The sequence below is a fragment of the Triturus cristatus genome, chromosome 6, assembly GCF_964204655.1.
Source record: "Triturus cristatus chromosome 6, aTriCri1.1, whole genome shotgun sequence".
Classification (NCBI taxonomy): domain Eukaryota; kingdom Metazoa; phylum Chordata; class Amphibia; order Caudata; family Salamandridae; genus Triturus; species Triturus cristatus.
In genome coordinates, this window is record NC_140589.1 from 1,894,747,436 (window position 1) to 1,894,763,564 (window position 16,129).

Genomic DNA, 16,129 nt, shown 5'->3' on the forward strand with positions numbered 1-16,129 from the left:
CAGGTCTTCCTGGCGAGGACGGAATGGTGAGCTTGACACACTTGTGTTGGGAAGGCAACATTTATACCACATACACATTGACCCAGACATGGCGAGTAGACAATGCGGCTGTTTATTTGTTTGATTATAAACTGTATCATATTTTGCCTCGTCCTTTCTTCCCAATTGCATGATCAGGTACAAACATTCATGTGAAATACCATTTGGGCGCATGGATAAAATGACAACACAACGGAGGTCGAGACAAGTATCTTGCTATCCCAATGGACCTAACAGTGCACCTTCTTGGACATTTGAACGCGACGCAGTGCATGGAGGTCACAATATGCATCTATTTTCCTACTATATGGAATTGATATTAGGCTCAACTTGGCATGCCTCAGCAGTGAGAATGGGACTCTCACGTTTGATGTAGTCAACTGACCCCTGCTTCATATATGTATGCGGCCATCTGTTATTTTGAAAGAATAAAAAATGAAATAAAGATATTAAAAAGGAAAAGTGTTAGCTATTCCTTTGTAATGAATGTCTTGTCACACTGAAGGCGGATACAGTTTCTCCTTGGAATGCATGTTGACAAATTGGGTTCCCCGTGCGAAGAAAAAGCCTTTCAAGAAAATATGGCCTATCTGATCAGCACCTGGTCACATGTATTGATTGCTTCTCCCCGATGTGGATTTTCAGATGTTGCATTAATAGTCCCTTTGCAACGATTGTTTTGTCACAGTCCTCAAAAAATAATAAAAATGTGACTGGACCTGCAGCTCTGTTGACTTAAATAATCTACTTGATCTAATTGTAATGCTCTTGACCCAGAAACTGCTTTTAAATTATGTGATATCGGGCAAATATTTAATTTCACTGAGCCGCCGCCATCTTCTTCATTGTCACATATGAGAGCACCTTCAAATAAACAAGTTCAGCATGCCTGATGTACAAAAAACTCTTATTTGATTTAACAAATTACATTTCTGGTGCATATACAATACAAATTTAGCCATATTTAGCATACCCTCTAGTTGCCTTTTTGTTCATTAAGAGCATTGTCATCAGAATGTTTCTCAAAACATATTTAAAAACCTCTCACTTTTTATACAAACATAACTAAAGCATGAAGTGGTAGCACACTCACTGACATGCGGTTTCACTTATAAAACTATAGAAAGTACAAACAATAAGGTTTGGAAATTGAGTTTCTGCAAATATTTGTCATTTGCACATCACCAAGTAAAGTGTTCTGATTCATTTTGCTCCTATTTAAATCTTTGTTTGCAATACACTTTTGAATTTTAAAAAATGTGATTTCCTAATTCCTGACATATTTTGAATATTTGCACTATTTAAACGTGGTTAGAAAAAAAGTGACTTTCAAAAGTCTTTTGTTTCACAATGAATGTTCGACAGCTCACTTGACAAAAAAACTAAAACTGTAGTAAGAGAAAGAAAAGTACACACCAGTTCCCAAGATAAGCAGCTATTTGACCTCTGTCCTTGAACAGACAGCAAACGTGTCCAGATAAAGCAGTTTTAAAGCAGCTTTATTTCATATTCACTTTCTGAATGAACAGAAAATCTGTTCCTTTCCAGCTTAAGCTCACTTACCAGAACAGACCCGTAGGTCCTGAAAATAGGCTGGTCTGATTAAATCTGACTCACCATAGTGTGTGGGCAAATAGATTTTTCAAGGCCTGCTATGTAGTCGCTCTTGTGTGGAGGACAGGTGTCCCACAAATAATGACTATCTTTTTTTAAAAATAATGTTAAAGATTGGCATATATCAACAGACATGAAGTATAATATGAAGCAGTTAGAGGCACACATCAGTGAGAATATAAGTTTGTGCAAATATGGCATGACATAATTTACAATAACAACCGTTTCATTCGACCCATTATACCCCTTAGACGTGGTACAGTGTGGCAGGTCCTGTCTCACCAGTCTGTGTTGGTTAGTCGTTATCATCCGATATCTGCTCAGGTGGGGGGGGAGGGGGGCTCGCAGATATCACCCCGATAATGGTTCCACTTGCCCCATATTCGTGTCCATTTATTGGGGCAGCCTCTGTGGATGTAGACAGCTTTCTCTGTTACCATTGTGTTGTCCATGTCGTGAAACCATTGCTGTGATGTCGGGGACTGTTCCGAACCCCAACGCTGGGCTATGTTTCTTTTGGCTAACATCATTCCTAATGTGACCCAGGCTTGGTCTGCATGAGTCAGGTCTGTGGGGTCCCAAATGTATGTTCAGGAGGCAGCATTTTGGGGCGAGCTGGACAGTAACATTAGTGACTTGGGACATTAAATGTAAGACAGAGATCCAAAAGGGTGCAATCTGTGGGCACTCCCAGAGTGTGTGCCAAAAATTACCCTCAGCTCCACATTGTCGGAGGCAGAGTGGAGTGTCTGCCCTACCCATCTTGTGCAAGAGAGTTCTTGTGTAATAAATGCGGTGTAGGACTTTCAATTGAAGTAGCCTAAGGGTGGAGGGTATTGCCACTTCCCGTGGGGACATCAGGGCCGTTTGCCACTCTTCCCCATCAAGGTCGCCCACCTCTACCTCCCACCTCCTTTTCAAGATCTATGTTGGATCCTGACCACCTTCTTCCACCACAAGATCGCAGACATCCACAACAGCTTCAATGCCGCGACTGCCCCGGCAACCACTGAGACCCCCGCCCCCACCATCCGCCTGCTCTCCTGGACCAACATCAACGACAACAACACGATCAAGATCATGAAAACCGTCCACTTCGGATCCCCGTCAGACCCTTGCCCACACCACATCTTCAACAAAGCCAGCACCACCATCACACCCCATCTCCGGAAAGCCATCAACATCTCCTTTGAGACAGCGACCTTCCCGGAGAGCTGAAAGTACGCAGCGATCAATGCCTTACTCAAGAAACCCAAGGCAGACCCCAAGGTCCTCAAGAACTTCCGGCCCATCTCCCTGCTCCCGTTCCTGGGGAAGGTCATCGAGAAGGCTGTCAACAAACAACTGACCAGCTTCCTCAAGGAGAACAGCATCCTAGACCCTTCCCAGTCTGGGTTCCGCAGCAACCACAGCACCGAAACTGCCCTCATCGCTGCCACCGATGACATCAGGACCCTGCTAGACAACGGAGGAACAGCAGCCCTCTTCCTCCTGGACCTGTCAGCCACCGCACACTACGAACACGCCTCTACGACGCCTGAATCCAAGAGAAGGCCCTGGACTGGACCACCTCCTTCCTCTCCCGCAGAACACAGAGCATCCGCCTCCCCCCTTCCACTCCGAAGCCACCGAGATCATCTGCGGCATACCCCACGGCTCATCCCAATGCTGTTCAACATCTACATGGCACCGCTCGCCCACGTCGCCCGACCTCAACATCATCTCCTACGCCGATGACACCCTGCTGATCCTCTCCCTTACCAAGGACCCCCACACCGCCAAACCCAACCTCCAAGAAGGAATGAAGGCCGTGGCCGACTGGATGAGGAACAGCCGACTGAAGCTGAACTTGGACAAGATGGAGGTCCTCATCCTCTGATCCACCCCCTCGGCCTGGGACAACTCCTGGTGGCCGACTGCACTAGGAACAGCCCCAACACCCACCGACCACGCACGCAGCCTAGGGGTCATCCTCGACTCCACCCTCTCCATGACGAAGTAGGTCAACGCCGTCTCTTCCTCTTGCTTCAACACCCTCCGCATGCTCCGCTGGATCTACAAGTGGAACCCCACCGAAACAAGATGGACGGTCACCCAGGCCCTCGTCAGCAACAGACTGGACTACGAAAACGCCCTAAATGCAGGAGCCCCGGCCAGACTCCTGAAACGGCTCCAACACATCCAGAACGCCTCCGCACGCATGATCCTCAACATCCCTCGCCGCAGCCACGTCACACCCCACCTGAGAGACCTGCACTGGCTCCCTGTCAAAAAGAGGATAACCTTCAAGCTCCTCACCCACGCACACAAGGCACTCCACAACACCAGACCAGCGTACCTCAACAGCCGACTCAGCTTCTACACCCCCACCCGCCAGCTCCGCTCCGCAGACGTGCCCTCGCCACTATCCCCCCGCATCTGAAGAGGGACTGCAGGCGGCAGATCATTCTCCCACCTCGCCGCCAAGACTTGGAACACCCTCCCCATCCGCCTACGGCAGACCCAAGACCTTCTGACCTTCAGAAGACTTCTCAAGAATTGGCTCTTCGAACAGTAGCAGCATTCCCCCCCCCCCCCCCCTCAGCACCTTGAGACCCTCTCAGGTATGTAGTGTGCTTTACAAATGCTATGATTGATTGAATATTATTTTCTGATAGGTCAGGGATATGGCTTTCGTTTGGAGGTGGTCAGTGAGTAGTCTGTCCTCGAGCGGCGAAGATTCAGGTAACAGTGTGCTCGCTGGGATTGCTGCCTGCAAAGCGTGCCGTATCTGGGCATAGCGATACGTTTCGGTCATCCCAAGCTTATATGTGTCCTGCAGCTGAGTGAATGACACCATCCCTCCCTTCTGCCATAGGTCCCCCACCTTGGAGATCCCTATGAGGTCCCACTGGTGGAATCCCTTGGTGTTTCTCAGTCTTCCAAGTTGTTGGAGGTCCCATATAGGCATTTCCTGCGTTAATTTTCCCTCCCATCCCATCGCTCTCTGTGCCTCATGCCAGATTTGCAGTGTATGGGCCGTGTGGCCCATGTTGTGTGGCTTTTTATTGTTGTTATACAACGCTCCCATTATCCCCTCAGCGTCAAGGAGATGGCGATCCATTCGGAACGCAGGCACATCCTGCGGTGCATGCAGCCACTGGTTTATTGCAGTGAGTTGCGATGCCCAATAGTAAGTTCGTATCTGCGGGAGAGCAATGCCACCATCATACCACCCCATAACGAGTTTATTCATGGCGATGAGAGGAGTCCTACCGTCCCAGAGGAGTTTGGTTACCTCAGTATTTATCAAAATAAAAAAGGAGGGGGGGGGGGAACATAAAAGGGGGTATTTTGTAGGACATATAAAAAACTGAGCAGTGCCATCATTTTAAAGAGCGCTGCTCTGCCCAGTAGCGTAAGTGGGAGATATCGTCAATGCTTCACATCACGGCGGAAGCGGATCAGGGGCTTCATGAGGTTTTCGTCTGTGAATTGGGGGGTGATATATATGCTAAGGTACATGAAACCCTGCTTCGCTATCTGGATATCACAATTGCGCGGTAGTTTTGGGAGAGTATCGTGTAAGATATACAGCAGTGATTTCGACCAGTTAATGGTGTAGCCAGAGGCTCTACCATAGGCCGCACAGATGTCCAGGAGACAATTTAGCGACCGGGCGGGAGACGCCATGTAGAGTAAGATATCGTCCGCATATAATGATATGCGGTCTTCCCATCCCATCGTCCACTTGAGCCCCCTGATGATGGGGTCCTGACGGATCCACGCCGCCAAAAGGCTCCAACACTATTGCGAACAGTAGAGGGGAAAGTGGGCACCCCTGTCTAGTACCTTTATCCAGAGGGAAGTCCTTTGAAATGTGGCTGTTCGCCACTATGTGCGCCATGGGTTTATTATAAAGGAGTTGTATCCAGGCACAGAACTTGGGGCCGAATCCCAGGTGCAGGTGCACAGCAAAGAGGAAGGGCCATTCCACCAGGTCAAATGCCATGCGGGCGTCGAATGAGAGGATGGCCGCATCTTCATCAATAGTAGAAATGCGAGCTATGACCCCCTGTAGCCTATGTAGATTCAGGGCCGTGTTACGGTGAGGCATGAAGCCCGATTGATCCGGATGGATCAAAGTGGTGAGGTATGGTTGGAGGTGGAGCGCCAGAGCTTTGGCAAGTATTTTTGCCTCGGCGTTCATAAGGGAAATTGGTCTGTACGATGCACAATCGTGCGGAGGTTTACCTGCCTTGTGAATCGCAGCTATGGTCGCTAGGCGCTAATCCCTGGGAAGCTCACCAAGTGCTAGGCTGGCCCTGTAGATATTGAGGAGGTGAGGCATGAGAGGAGTCGTAATCTTTTTGTACAGCTCTATCGGAATGGCGTTCGGGCCTAAAGCCATGCCCGTTTGGAGTGCCCCAATGGCAGAGGCCAGTTCGCCCTCGGTCAGTTTGGCGTCCAGCGGCAAGACCGCATCCCGTGATAAGGAAGGCATGCGAATATCCCTTAGAAAGGCAAGGTTGTCTTCTGGTGTGTTAGTGGCTGTTGGCGTGTATATCCCCGTATAATAGGTGGCAAGAGAATCAACTATTTGCTGCGGGTCCCTGGTCATCCCTTCGCCTTCCATTTGGAGCTGAGCTATCCACCTGGAGGAGCGGTCTTTTTTGGCTAGCCAGGCAAGGAGCTTCCCCGCCTTATCGCCTGCTTCGTAAATGGTGTGTTTTGTTGCCATGAGTTTTGCCTTCGCTCCCTCCCAAACAAATGTTTTGTATTCCTGTTGTGCCAAACTCAGTGCGTGTGTAGTGTCGTCAGTCAAGGCAAGTGCGTGGTTCACCTCGGCGTTTGCAAGCCCTTGCTCGAGGTCTTCCAGCTGCTGTCTCTGTAATTTCTTGTGGCCGGTTATTAATGAAATCGCATACCCGCGCAGAACTGTTTTGTAAGCTTCCCAGAGCATTACTGGGGAGGACACGGAATGTGTATTTTCAGTGAAATAGTGCTCTGTGACTGTACGAAGCCCCTTTCTTATTATCGGGTTTTGGAAATATCCTGGTTGTATTGAGAACACCCTCCGTCGTGTAGTGTACTGAGAGGAGAATGTTAGGAAGAAAGGTGAGTGATCCGATATTCCGCAGGGTAGGTGTCGGATCTCCGTTACGCGCTCCAGCCCCGTCGCTAGCGTAAATATATAATCAATTCTAGAGAGACTATTGTGGACACCTAAGTGGTATGTGTATTGCCTGACGTCGGGGTGAGTAGATCTCCAAGTGTCTATTAAGCCAATGGCTTCAATAAAATCCATAAGTTTGACGTTTGCGCTACGTGGATCTCTGGGAGGTTGTTTGTCAAGAGTTACATCAATCACAGCATTAAAGTTTCCCCCCATAATTTGTGTCACCTGTCCGTAGGGATAACAAGAAGGTACCCAGGCCTGGGAGAGCCGTTTGGTGCAGCGCTGGAGGGAAATTAGGTTATAAAGTCACCCTGACCATTGGCAAGTCAGTGCTGCGCAGCGTCCCTGGTCGTCTGTTTTTGAGTCAGTGAGTACGAGGGGGAAGCGTTTGTTGAGCAGAATTCCCACCCCGCGAGAGCTAGAAGTGAATTCCGAGTGGACCGCCATCTTATATCCCCATCTATTTAAGGCTTTGGTGCCGAGCCAGTGAGGTGCGTTTCCTGTATCAGGACTACTGCTGGACCTTTACGCTTTATATATTGAAGGACCAACCCCCTTTTAATCTTATCACCCAGTCCGTTCACGTTCCAGGAAAGTACCGTGAGAGGAGGGGCCGGGCCTTCCGGGTTGTGAGGAGGGTTGTTGGGGACGTCAATCATAGGGGTCGCGTGTGCCATTTGCGTCTAAACTTACACATGGTTATGAAAGGACTTGTAGTGCCTATCTTAGTCTGTTGATGTGAGTGCCATTGTGGAAACAAAAAAGAAACAATAACATAAAAAACAAAAAATGTTCCCCTGATCGGGGGGGAGAGGGGGGGAAATCACCCTCCGTGCCCAGAGGATCCCAAACTACCCGCCTCCCCAACTGAGCAGAGTGCTTCAATCAATCCCATAACAAGTACTTGCGTGGGGGGTGAGAGTCTGTCCAAAAGCATCTGAGGCCCCCTGTACGATGATGCAGCAACGGCCTATGTGACGTTCATAGGTGCAGTCCATGCCCACAGAAGCATGGATTTTCCTATGCATGCTCCTCTTGTCCGAAATGGGCGAACAGTAGTTGTGAGCCTCCCAACAGAGCAGCCCGAGTCACTGTATTGAGCTGTTCAATCCCCTTTGTCACTTGATTCTGCCGATCGTGATCTCTCCGACTCCTGTCGTCAGTGCTGTTGCTGGGTCTTGAGTTTCGCAGGTTTCGTCGCCGGTCGCCAGCCAACCAGCCAGTCAGGAGCCTCCTCCGGTGCAACAAAGAACCAGCTCTTCCCCTCCATCTCCACTCTCAGTTTTGCCGGGAACAGCATGGAATATTTAAGTTCACTGGCTCTCAATTCTTTAACGTCCATAAAGCCTCGCCGTTGTTTGGTTACGGCAGCTGTGTAGTCTGGATACATCGTGATCACTTGGTTTTCAACACGGATTGGTGGGGCGATCCTGGCAGCCTGGCGGATAGCATCTTGACCACGGAAATTGAAAATGTGTGCCAGAATTGGTCTAGGGGGAGCATGCAGCTTGGGCCTCCCACCTGGTACACGATGTGCCCTTTCAATCGCGAAGAAGCTTGAGAGTCCACGCGGTTGTAGCTGAGTTTTGATGAGGTCCTCTACAAAAAGGTCAAGGGCCGGCCCGCCCGTGTTCTCTGGCACGCCAATAATGCGTATGTTGTTGCATCTTGAGCGGCCTTCCTGGTCGTCCAGTTTGGCCAGGATATGTTTGTTGTCAATCTCCAACTGGCGCACCTGGCGCTGCAATTCTGCGGTGTCAGTGGTCAGCACCTTTGTTGTAGACTCTACCTGAGTTAGTCGTCCAGAGAGTTTAGAAAAGTCTGCACGGATCAGGGATATGTCTGTGGAGATTGTACCTATAGAGGATTGGACTTGTTGTAGGGCGGCCATAATGTCGATAAGTGTGACTGAGTCTGCTGCCTGTTGAGTGGGAGTTTCCCATTGTGTGGGATTTGCCTGCTGCTTGTCGCCCTGGTCTTTAGTGTAGGCAAATGTGTCCAGCTTTCCAGCAGGTGCACCCCGTGGGCCGCGGCCCGCCATTTTGGCTCGTTAGTACGTTGAGCTGCCGGTTCTGGGGGGTGGGGGCGGTAGTCATTGCTGCCTGCCGCGTTGTAGTGCGCAACGCGCAGCCTTTCAGGTTTCCTGCCTCTGGCCCTCTGTAGCTTAGGCAGCGAGAGAGGCATAGCTCGTGTCCGTGCACTGCAGGGTGCTGTAGAGCCCAGGTCGTCGGGCCTGTAAATACCTCTTGTGCGAAGTGTCGACCCGGTGGTGCAGGTTGACACTGTTAATGAGGCCGGATTTTCGTGCCCAGTGGAGTGAACCCCGCAGCGTGTGCTGTACCTGGGTCTTGTAAGCTGTAGGTGCCAAGGCTCTCCGATGTGCAGATCGTGAAGCCCCCGCCCGCTGCCTCAGCCTGTCCCCATATGCGCACAAGACACTTGTCTCTGGGGGATGCTGGTGGGTTTCCAAGGTCGGACTGTCGTGGCTGAGGGAGGATGATGTGTCTGCGCAAGGGTGCCTCGCCCCCACCAGCTGAATCTGTTGTGGCCTGGTCCACTCCTCGTGCAGGCACCGGGGCACAGTCTCTATCCTCGAGGGGCCCCCACTGGAGCGAAATTGCGGGCCCTGCCCAGCTCACCTTTGTCTCTGGTGCACCGGAGCAAGGACCAGTCGTCGCCCCTAGGTCAGGGGGGGGGGGGGTCACGCGGGGTTCTGGAGCACGCGAGGTCCCGGCGTCAAGTCTGGCAGAAGGCCTCCCGCTCCCCTCACGGATATCTCCGGGGCCACACGTTGTGGGAAGCCACGGGATGTCTCAGTCTGCGCCGCTCAACCTCCGGTGTATCTTCCTCTCAATTCTGCCGTGTGCATGACGGATTAATGCGCGGATTGATGGTGGAGGCTCTCGCGGAGCTCCTCTAGGCTGCGGCCATCTTGCTTGGCAGCAAGCCACGCCCCCTGAGTAATTACTTTCTGATGCTGCATTAGCTTTGCCTTTGTAAAGGATGCCTTGTCACAGAGTGCAGTGATGTGCATTCTTCACCGTCATTATTATCTCCCCTGTGTTGACTTACGGTTATTGTATCAGCTGGACCTGCCAATAAATTGACTGTCACATTCAGTACATTTATTCAGCTTCTCCCCAGGGTGGAATTTTTGATGGTGGTCTTTCTTTTGATGCTACTTTAGGTTGGTCTTCCTTCAGAATACTTTATTACATTCTGTACATTTATATGGTTTCTCTCCTTTGTAAACTTTCTGAAGTTGCATTAAACTGTGCTTTACAATAATCGTCTTGTCAAATTCAGCACACTGATATGGCCTCTCTCCTATGTGACCTTTCAGGTGGTGTATTAATTTTTGCTTTTCAATAAGTGCTTTGTCACATTCAGTGCATTCATATGGTCTCTCCCTACTGTGGACTTTTTGATGTGTTAGGTTTCCATTGGTAATAAACGTCTTGTCGGACTCTGTACATAGGGTTTCTCCCCGGTGTGGACACTCTGATGTTGCATTAATTGAGATGGTCTAATAAATGCCTTCTCACATTCAGTGCAGTTGAATGGTCTCTACCCAGTGTGAACTTTCAGATGGTGTATTAAATTTTGCTTTCCAATAAATGCTTTGTCACATTCTGTACATTTATATGGTTTTTCTCCAGTGTGGACTATCCAATGTACTGTTAACCTTTGACTTGTCATAAATGCCATGTTGCATTCTGTACATTCATACGGTTTTTCCCCGGTATGGACTCTCTGATGTCTTATCAACCTATACTTTGTAATAAATGCCTTGTCACATTCAGAACATTCATACGGTTTCTCTCCTGTGTGAATTTTCAGGTGGTCTATAAATGTTTGCTTTTGAATAAATGCTTTGTCACATTCAGTGCATTTATACGGTTTCTCTCCGGTGTGGACTTTCTGATGTTTAATTAAGTGTCCATGAGTAATAAATGCCTTGTCGCATTCAGTGCATACATATGGTTTCTCCCCAGTATGGAATTTCTGATGTCGCATTAGATGTGCCTTTCTATTAAATGCCTTATCACATTCTGTACACACATAGGGTTTCTCTCCTCTGTGGACTTTCTGATGTTCTGTTAGATGTGACTTGCTAATAAATGCCCTTTTGCAATCAGTGCAGTTGAATGGTCTCTCTCCAGTGTGGACTCTGTGATGTTGCTTCAGCTTTGTAGTTGTTATAAAAGCCTTGTCACATTCAACACAATTATATGGTTTCTCTCCTGTGTGGACTTTCTGATGTTGCGTTAGTTGTCCATTGGTTATAAAGGCCTTGTCGCATTCAGTACATTTATAGGATTTCTCACCAGTGTGGATTTTTTTATGCACTTTTAGATACTTCTTCCTTCGGAACACTTTATTACATTCTGTACATTGAACTGTGTGAACTTTCAGATGGTGCATTAATCTTTGCTGTACATGAAACCCTTTGTCACATTCAGTGCATTTATACGGTTTCACCTCGATGTGGATTTGTTGATGCTTCTTTAGGTTTGTCTTGCTCAGGAACATTTTATTGCATTCTGTACATTCATACAGGTCCTCACCAGTGTGGACTTTCATATGTAGCTTTAGACTATTTTTCCTTTTGAACACTTTATCGCATTCAGTACATTTATATGGTGTCTCTACAGTGTGGACTTTTTGATGTTGCTTCAGCTCCCCATTTCTTATAAATGCTTTGCCGCACGCTGTACATTGATATGGTTTCTCCCCAGTGTGGATTTTCTGATGTTGTTTAAGCTGTCCGTTTGTTTTGAATGTTTTGTCACATTCATTGCATTTATATAGTTTCTCCCCAGTGTGGACTTTCTGATGGTTTTTTAGATGTCCATTGGTAATAAATGCCTTGTCAGATTTTGTACATTTATATCGTTTCTCACCAGCGTGGATTAGTTGATGCTGCCTTAGACTGTTCTTCCTTTGCAACACTTTATTGCATTCTGTAGATTGATATGGTTTCTCCTCTACTTGGACACTCTGATGCTGCCTTAGGTCTTTCATTGCAAAGAAAATGTTTGCACAGTCAGCCCATCAATATAGTTTTTCTACAGTATGAAGCTTCTGATGTCTTTCTCTGCCTAATAAATGTGTTGCCACATTCTAGATATTCATACAATATCTCTTCTGTGTTTTCTTGCTGATATCAGGTTGGCGTTTCCTTCGTAATGAGCACCTCATTAGACTTGTGTCAGTATGTCAGTGTGTTAAGTCTTCAATGTACATCATCTGATGCCTAAGAGCCAAGTACAGACCTCATTGGGCAGAGTGGGTTTTCTGCTGTAGAAAGACTTTGGTGAAGCATTAGAATTCAAGGGAAAAGATTGAGGTATACTGTTTTACATCACTTCCTACACGTGTAATGGCTTTACCTTCTTCATTTATTACTGCATTTATTTCACCTGTTGGATTAAGAAAAAGAGACACTAAATAAGCTGAAATGCAGAGTCCATCACATAAATCTATTGGAATTCAATTAGACATTTCATTGTTAATATACACAAGTGTGCTCAGAAATTCTAGATTACACTTTCAAAATAAAGATGCAGTAGGCAGAGTAAGAGTATACAATCCTTCCCCTTCTATTGAGTAGTTTGGGCTCAAGGAGTAACCAACTCCAGACAAGATTCCCTTTTCAATGAGTCAGACCCTCTCCCTGAGAAAACACTACAATGTTAAATTCATAGCAACAAGAGGTCTCCCTTCTTGTGCAGGGAATGCTTCCTATTATCGCACATACTTACAAATAATACAAGATGGAGTCTTTTCCAGTAAATGGACCATGCAACACAGAGCATCACAATAACGTCAGGAAACAGCAACTGCTGCAAGGGAGTCTTTTACATTATCAGAAAACCTGGACTAGGACCCGAACAGGTAATCTGAGCATCTTCTACATAGTTTAACTCCAGAGATCCGAGGCTCTGACCAGGTCTGCACAGGGAACAGGAGGTCTACAACCATTTTAAACACACATTGGCAAAGTCAATAAGTCTCCGCTTTTAGATGTATCTGCTTTTGCAATGCTGCACAACATCAGAAACAAACAAGCATTCACAATGCAATAGGTTTTGCATTTGGGAGGGTTTGAGCTCTTGGCTTTGTAAATGATACCTTTTATTTATGTGTTCTGAAAACCTGCAAGCGGTGCGTAAACACACACTTCGAACTTATAGTACTTGCTTATGAGGAGCAAGGCTGGCAGTAAAAGAGGCACAGTTCCTGCCAGCCTTGCTTTTTGTAAGCAAGGACTAGAAGTACAAAGTGCGTGTTTGTGCACCGCCTGCAGGTTTTCAAAACACATAAATAAAAGGCACTGCCATTTACAATGCAAATAGCTCAAAACTCTTGCAAATGCGAGACCTATTGCATGGGAAATGCTTGTTTTAACATGGAGATTGGCGTTTACAAACACTTCTCACTTTGCAGTTAGCGAAAGAAAAGTAAAGTGAATTATGTGACAATCTTGCTGGGCTAGTAGAAGAATGAAAGGAAAGTATGTCATATTTTTATAACGCACAACAAAATGTAAATACCTATATATGAATGGTATACTTTGAGCAGTTAGGACAGGAAATATGAAGCAAATGTTTGTGTAATTCTGAAGTGTGATAGAAACAAAGATTTTAGTGGTATCAAAACAATTTAAGACACTAATTGGAGAGACATAAATGAGAAAATAATGCAGAACACAAAGAATAAGACTCCCGCCATTCCTCTCAGAACCGACAGAGATCAGATGCGGAGTACCCCAGGGATCCTCCCTCAGCCCCACACTCTTCAACGTGGCCCCCCTCGCAACCATTGTCAGAAACCACGGGCTCAACATCGTGTCATACGCCGATGACACTCAACTCATTCTCTCCCTCATCAAGAAACCAGGCACAACTTCCAAGAAGGGATGAAAGCCATTCTGACCTGGATGAGTAACATCTGCCTGAAACTATACTCGGAGAAGTCAGAAGTCCTCATCCTTGGTTTCACCCCCTCCACATGGGACAACACCTGGTGGCCCCCCGCCCTCGAAAACCACCCCACCCACCCACCCCTAGGTTCATGCATACAAGCTCCGCATCATACTCTACTCTTCACGCACCATGAAATGCAAGATCAACGCCGTATCCTCTGCATGCTTTAACACCCTCCTCATACTTTGCAAGACATTCAAGTGAAACTCCCCAACTCAAGGAAAACCATCACCTACACACTCATCACCAGCAGACTGGACTACGGCAACACCCTCTATGCCGGAATCAACAAACAAATCCTCCTCAAACTCTAGAAAGCCCAGAAAGCCGCAGCCAGACCTCGATATTCCATGACACAACCACATCACCAAACACCCACAACTCCACAACCTTCACTGGCTACCCGTCAAAAGAAGAATAGCCTTCAAGCTGCTCACACACGCCCAAAAAGCCCTCTACGACACTGGACCCTAATACCTCAATGAGCGAATCTCCTTCCACGCCCCCAAGAGAAACCTCTGCTAAGCCGACCTTGCCCTAGCCACAGTCCCTCATTTCTACAGGACCAGAGATGGTGGAAGACCCTATCTCGCAGCCAAGACCTGGAACGAACTCCCCATTCACCAACCGAAGGAGCCCGACACCGCACCCCTTCAGAAAGGACCTCAAGACCTGGCTATTCGAATGACCCTAACGGAGCTGCTTATCCCCCCCTGCTTTGAGACCCTAACTGTTAAGTAGTGCACTCTACAAAACCCTGATTGATTGATAAATATTCACTGAAACCTAATTTCCACACATTATCTTTTGTGCGCAATATTTTTTTTGTCAGTATGACAGTGTACTACCACACCATGCTTTAGACACATTAAAAAAAATCACCCAGCTTGTGGTTTCTATTAAAGCTAGGTTGCTGGTTTGTCATTCTAAAAATTTGGTTATGCTTCTTAATTATTTGGGAAGCACTGAATTAGCCACCACAACATTCTATTATTGAGGTCTGCACATAACCTGTCAACATGGTTCCCTGTCAAATACTACTATCGCCTAAAACCATACATTGCCATGGTATACTCCCGGAGCTAAATCTTATTCCAGGCATGAACTTCTGGTATAACACTCCCATGAATTAGGCCTTTGGTAGATCTTGACAAACATCTTATAGCAATCATCAACAAATGGTCGGAGGTACCATGGAAAAGGCACACAATAGAAATAGTACAAACAGCAAGTTTCTAATGAGACAAGAAAGCTACACACCAAGCAAAAGCAAACAAGAAGAAAATAAAATATAAGAAACTAAAATAAAGGCTCCAGTTCAGCATCTGCCTATTTGGTAATCTCAGAGGAGACGGTGTTCCTGGGTGTTCTACAACTAAGTGAAGTCATGGTATGCACTAGGGAGAGGGACAACCTCAACTAGAGGAGATGAAAAGGAGCAATTGCTGGGCACCTACAAAGAATGGTATTTCAAGTCAAACAACATCTGACAGAAATCAAATTATCTGTGGCCATGGAGGTACAGCAGGCAAGGGGATGCTTTGGGATATCTTCAAATATTGGAAGAATGAGGCGGTAACTCCAACAGTGGTGATGTATATTGAAAGAGAAGAGGGCCCAGACCTTCGGGATGCTCTAAAGGAAGCAATTGGAAGTCTCAGAATGCCACTATAAGTTGTATGTAGCGTCAGAGTAGTAAGAGAAGAGCAGGCAAGGGAAGAGGCAGAGATACCCAACTCAGCCATTATTGACTGGTAAATGTTGTAGTTCATGATGCTGACAGCACATAGAGATCAAGTAGTTTAGAGGGTATAAGTAAGGGGCACGTGTTATATCGTGATTGAGTTTTGAAGACAGTGGGCAGGTCGCAAGCACAGACACAAGTTGGCAGACTGATGTCATTTAGGAGGAGGGTACTCAAGGAAAGGGAGAGGTACGGCAAGGATGCCAAGAAGGATGTCTAGTTTGTGGAAGAAGATGGTCAGCAAGGAAGAACAACTGTCAAGGGTGTCGGTGTAAAGAAGCAGCTACAGAGGCACTTGAAGGATCGGAGAAAAGTCTGAGAGGGAACAGGGATTGTGTACTGTGGAATAAAGAAACATTACTGACCTGCGGGCAGGTGAAGCGTTGCTGCGTGCGGGTCTAGTGAGTCCATGCATCCTGCACCTCTGCTGGTAAGCAACATTTTTACCAAATAAAGGCACACAAAAAAACTGAAAACACACAGTAAGCAAAACCTGAGCACGAGCTGCCATGTTAGAAGATGAAGCACGCCAGGCGCTGTGTTGATGAAAGAAAACAAGCTGCGTGCTTCCTTAAGTGGCCGGCA

The 16,129-nt window shown here is 47.1% G+C and overlaps 1 protein-coding gene across 1 annotated transcript in view; it reads right to left on the reverse strand.

Annotated features, from left to right (window-relative positions):
• Nucleotides 1–929: 929 nt before the first annotated feature.
• Nucleotides 930–16,129, reverse strand: part of LOC146822334 (uncharacterized) — a 60,441-nt gene continuing 45,241 nt past the window's right edge. Inside the window, exon 3 of the mRNA XM_085613412.1 lies at nucleotides 930–12,234. Within this exon, the coding sequence (XP_085469538.1) occupies nucleotides 10,379–11,836 (1,458 nt within the window). The 5' untranslated portion in view covers nucleotides 11,837–12,234 and the 3' untranslated portion in view covers nucleotides 930–10,378. The remainder of the gene's footprint in view (nucleotides 12,235–16,129) is intronic.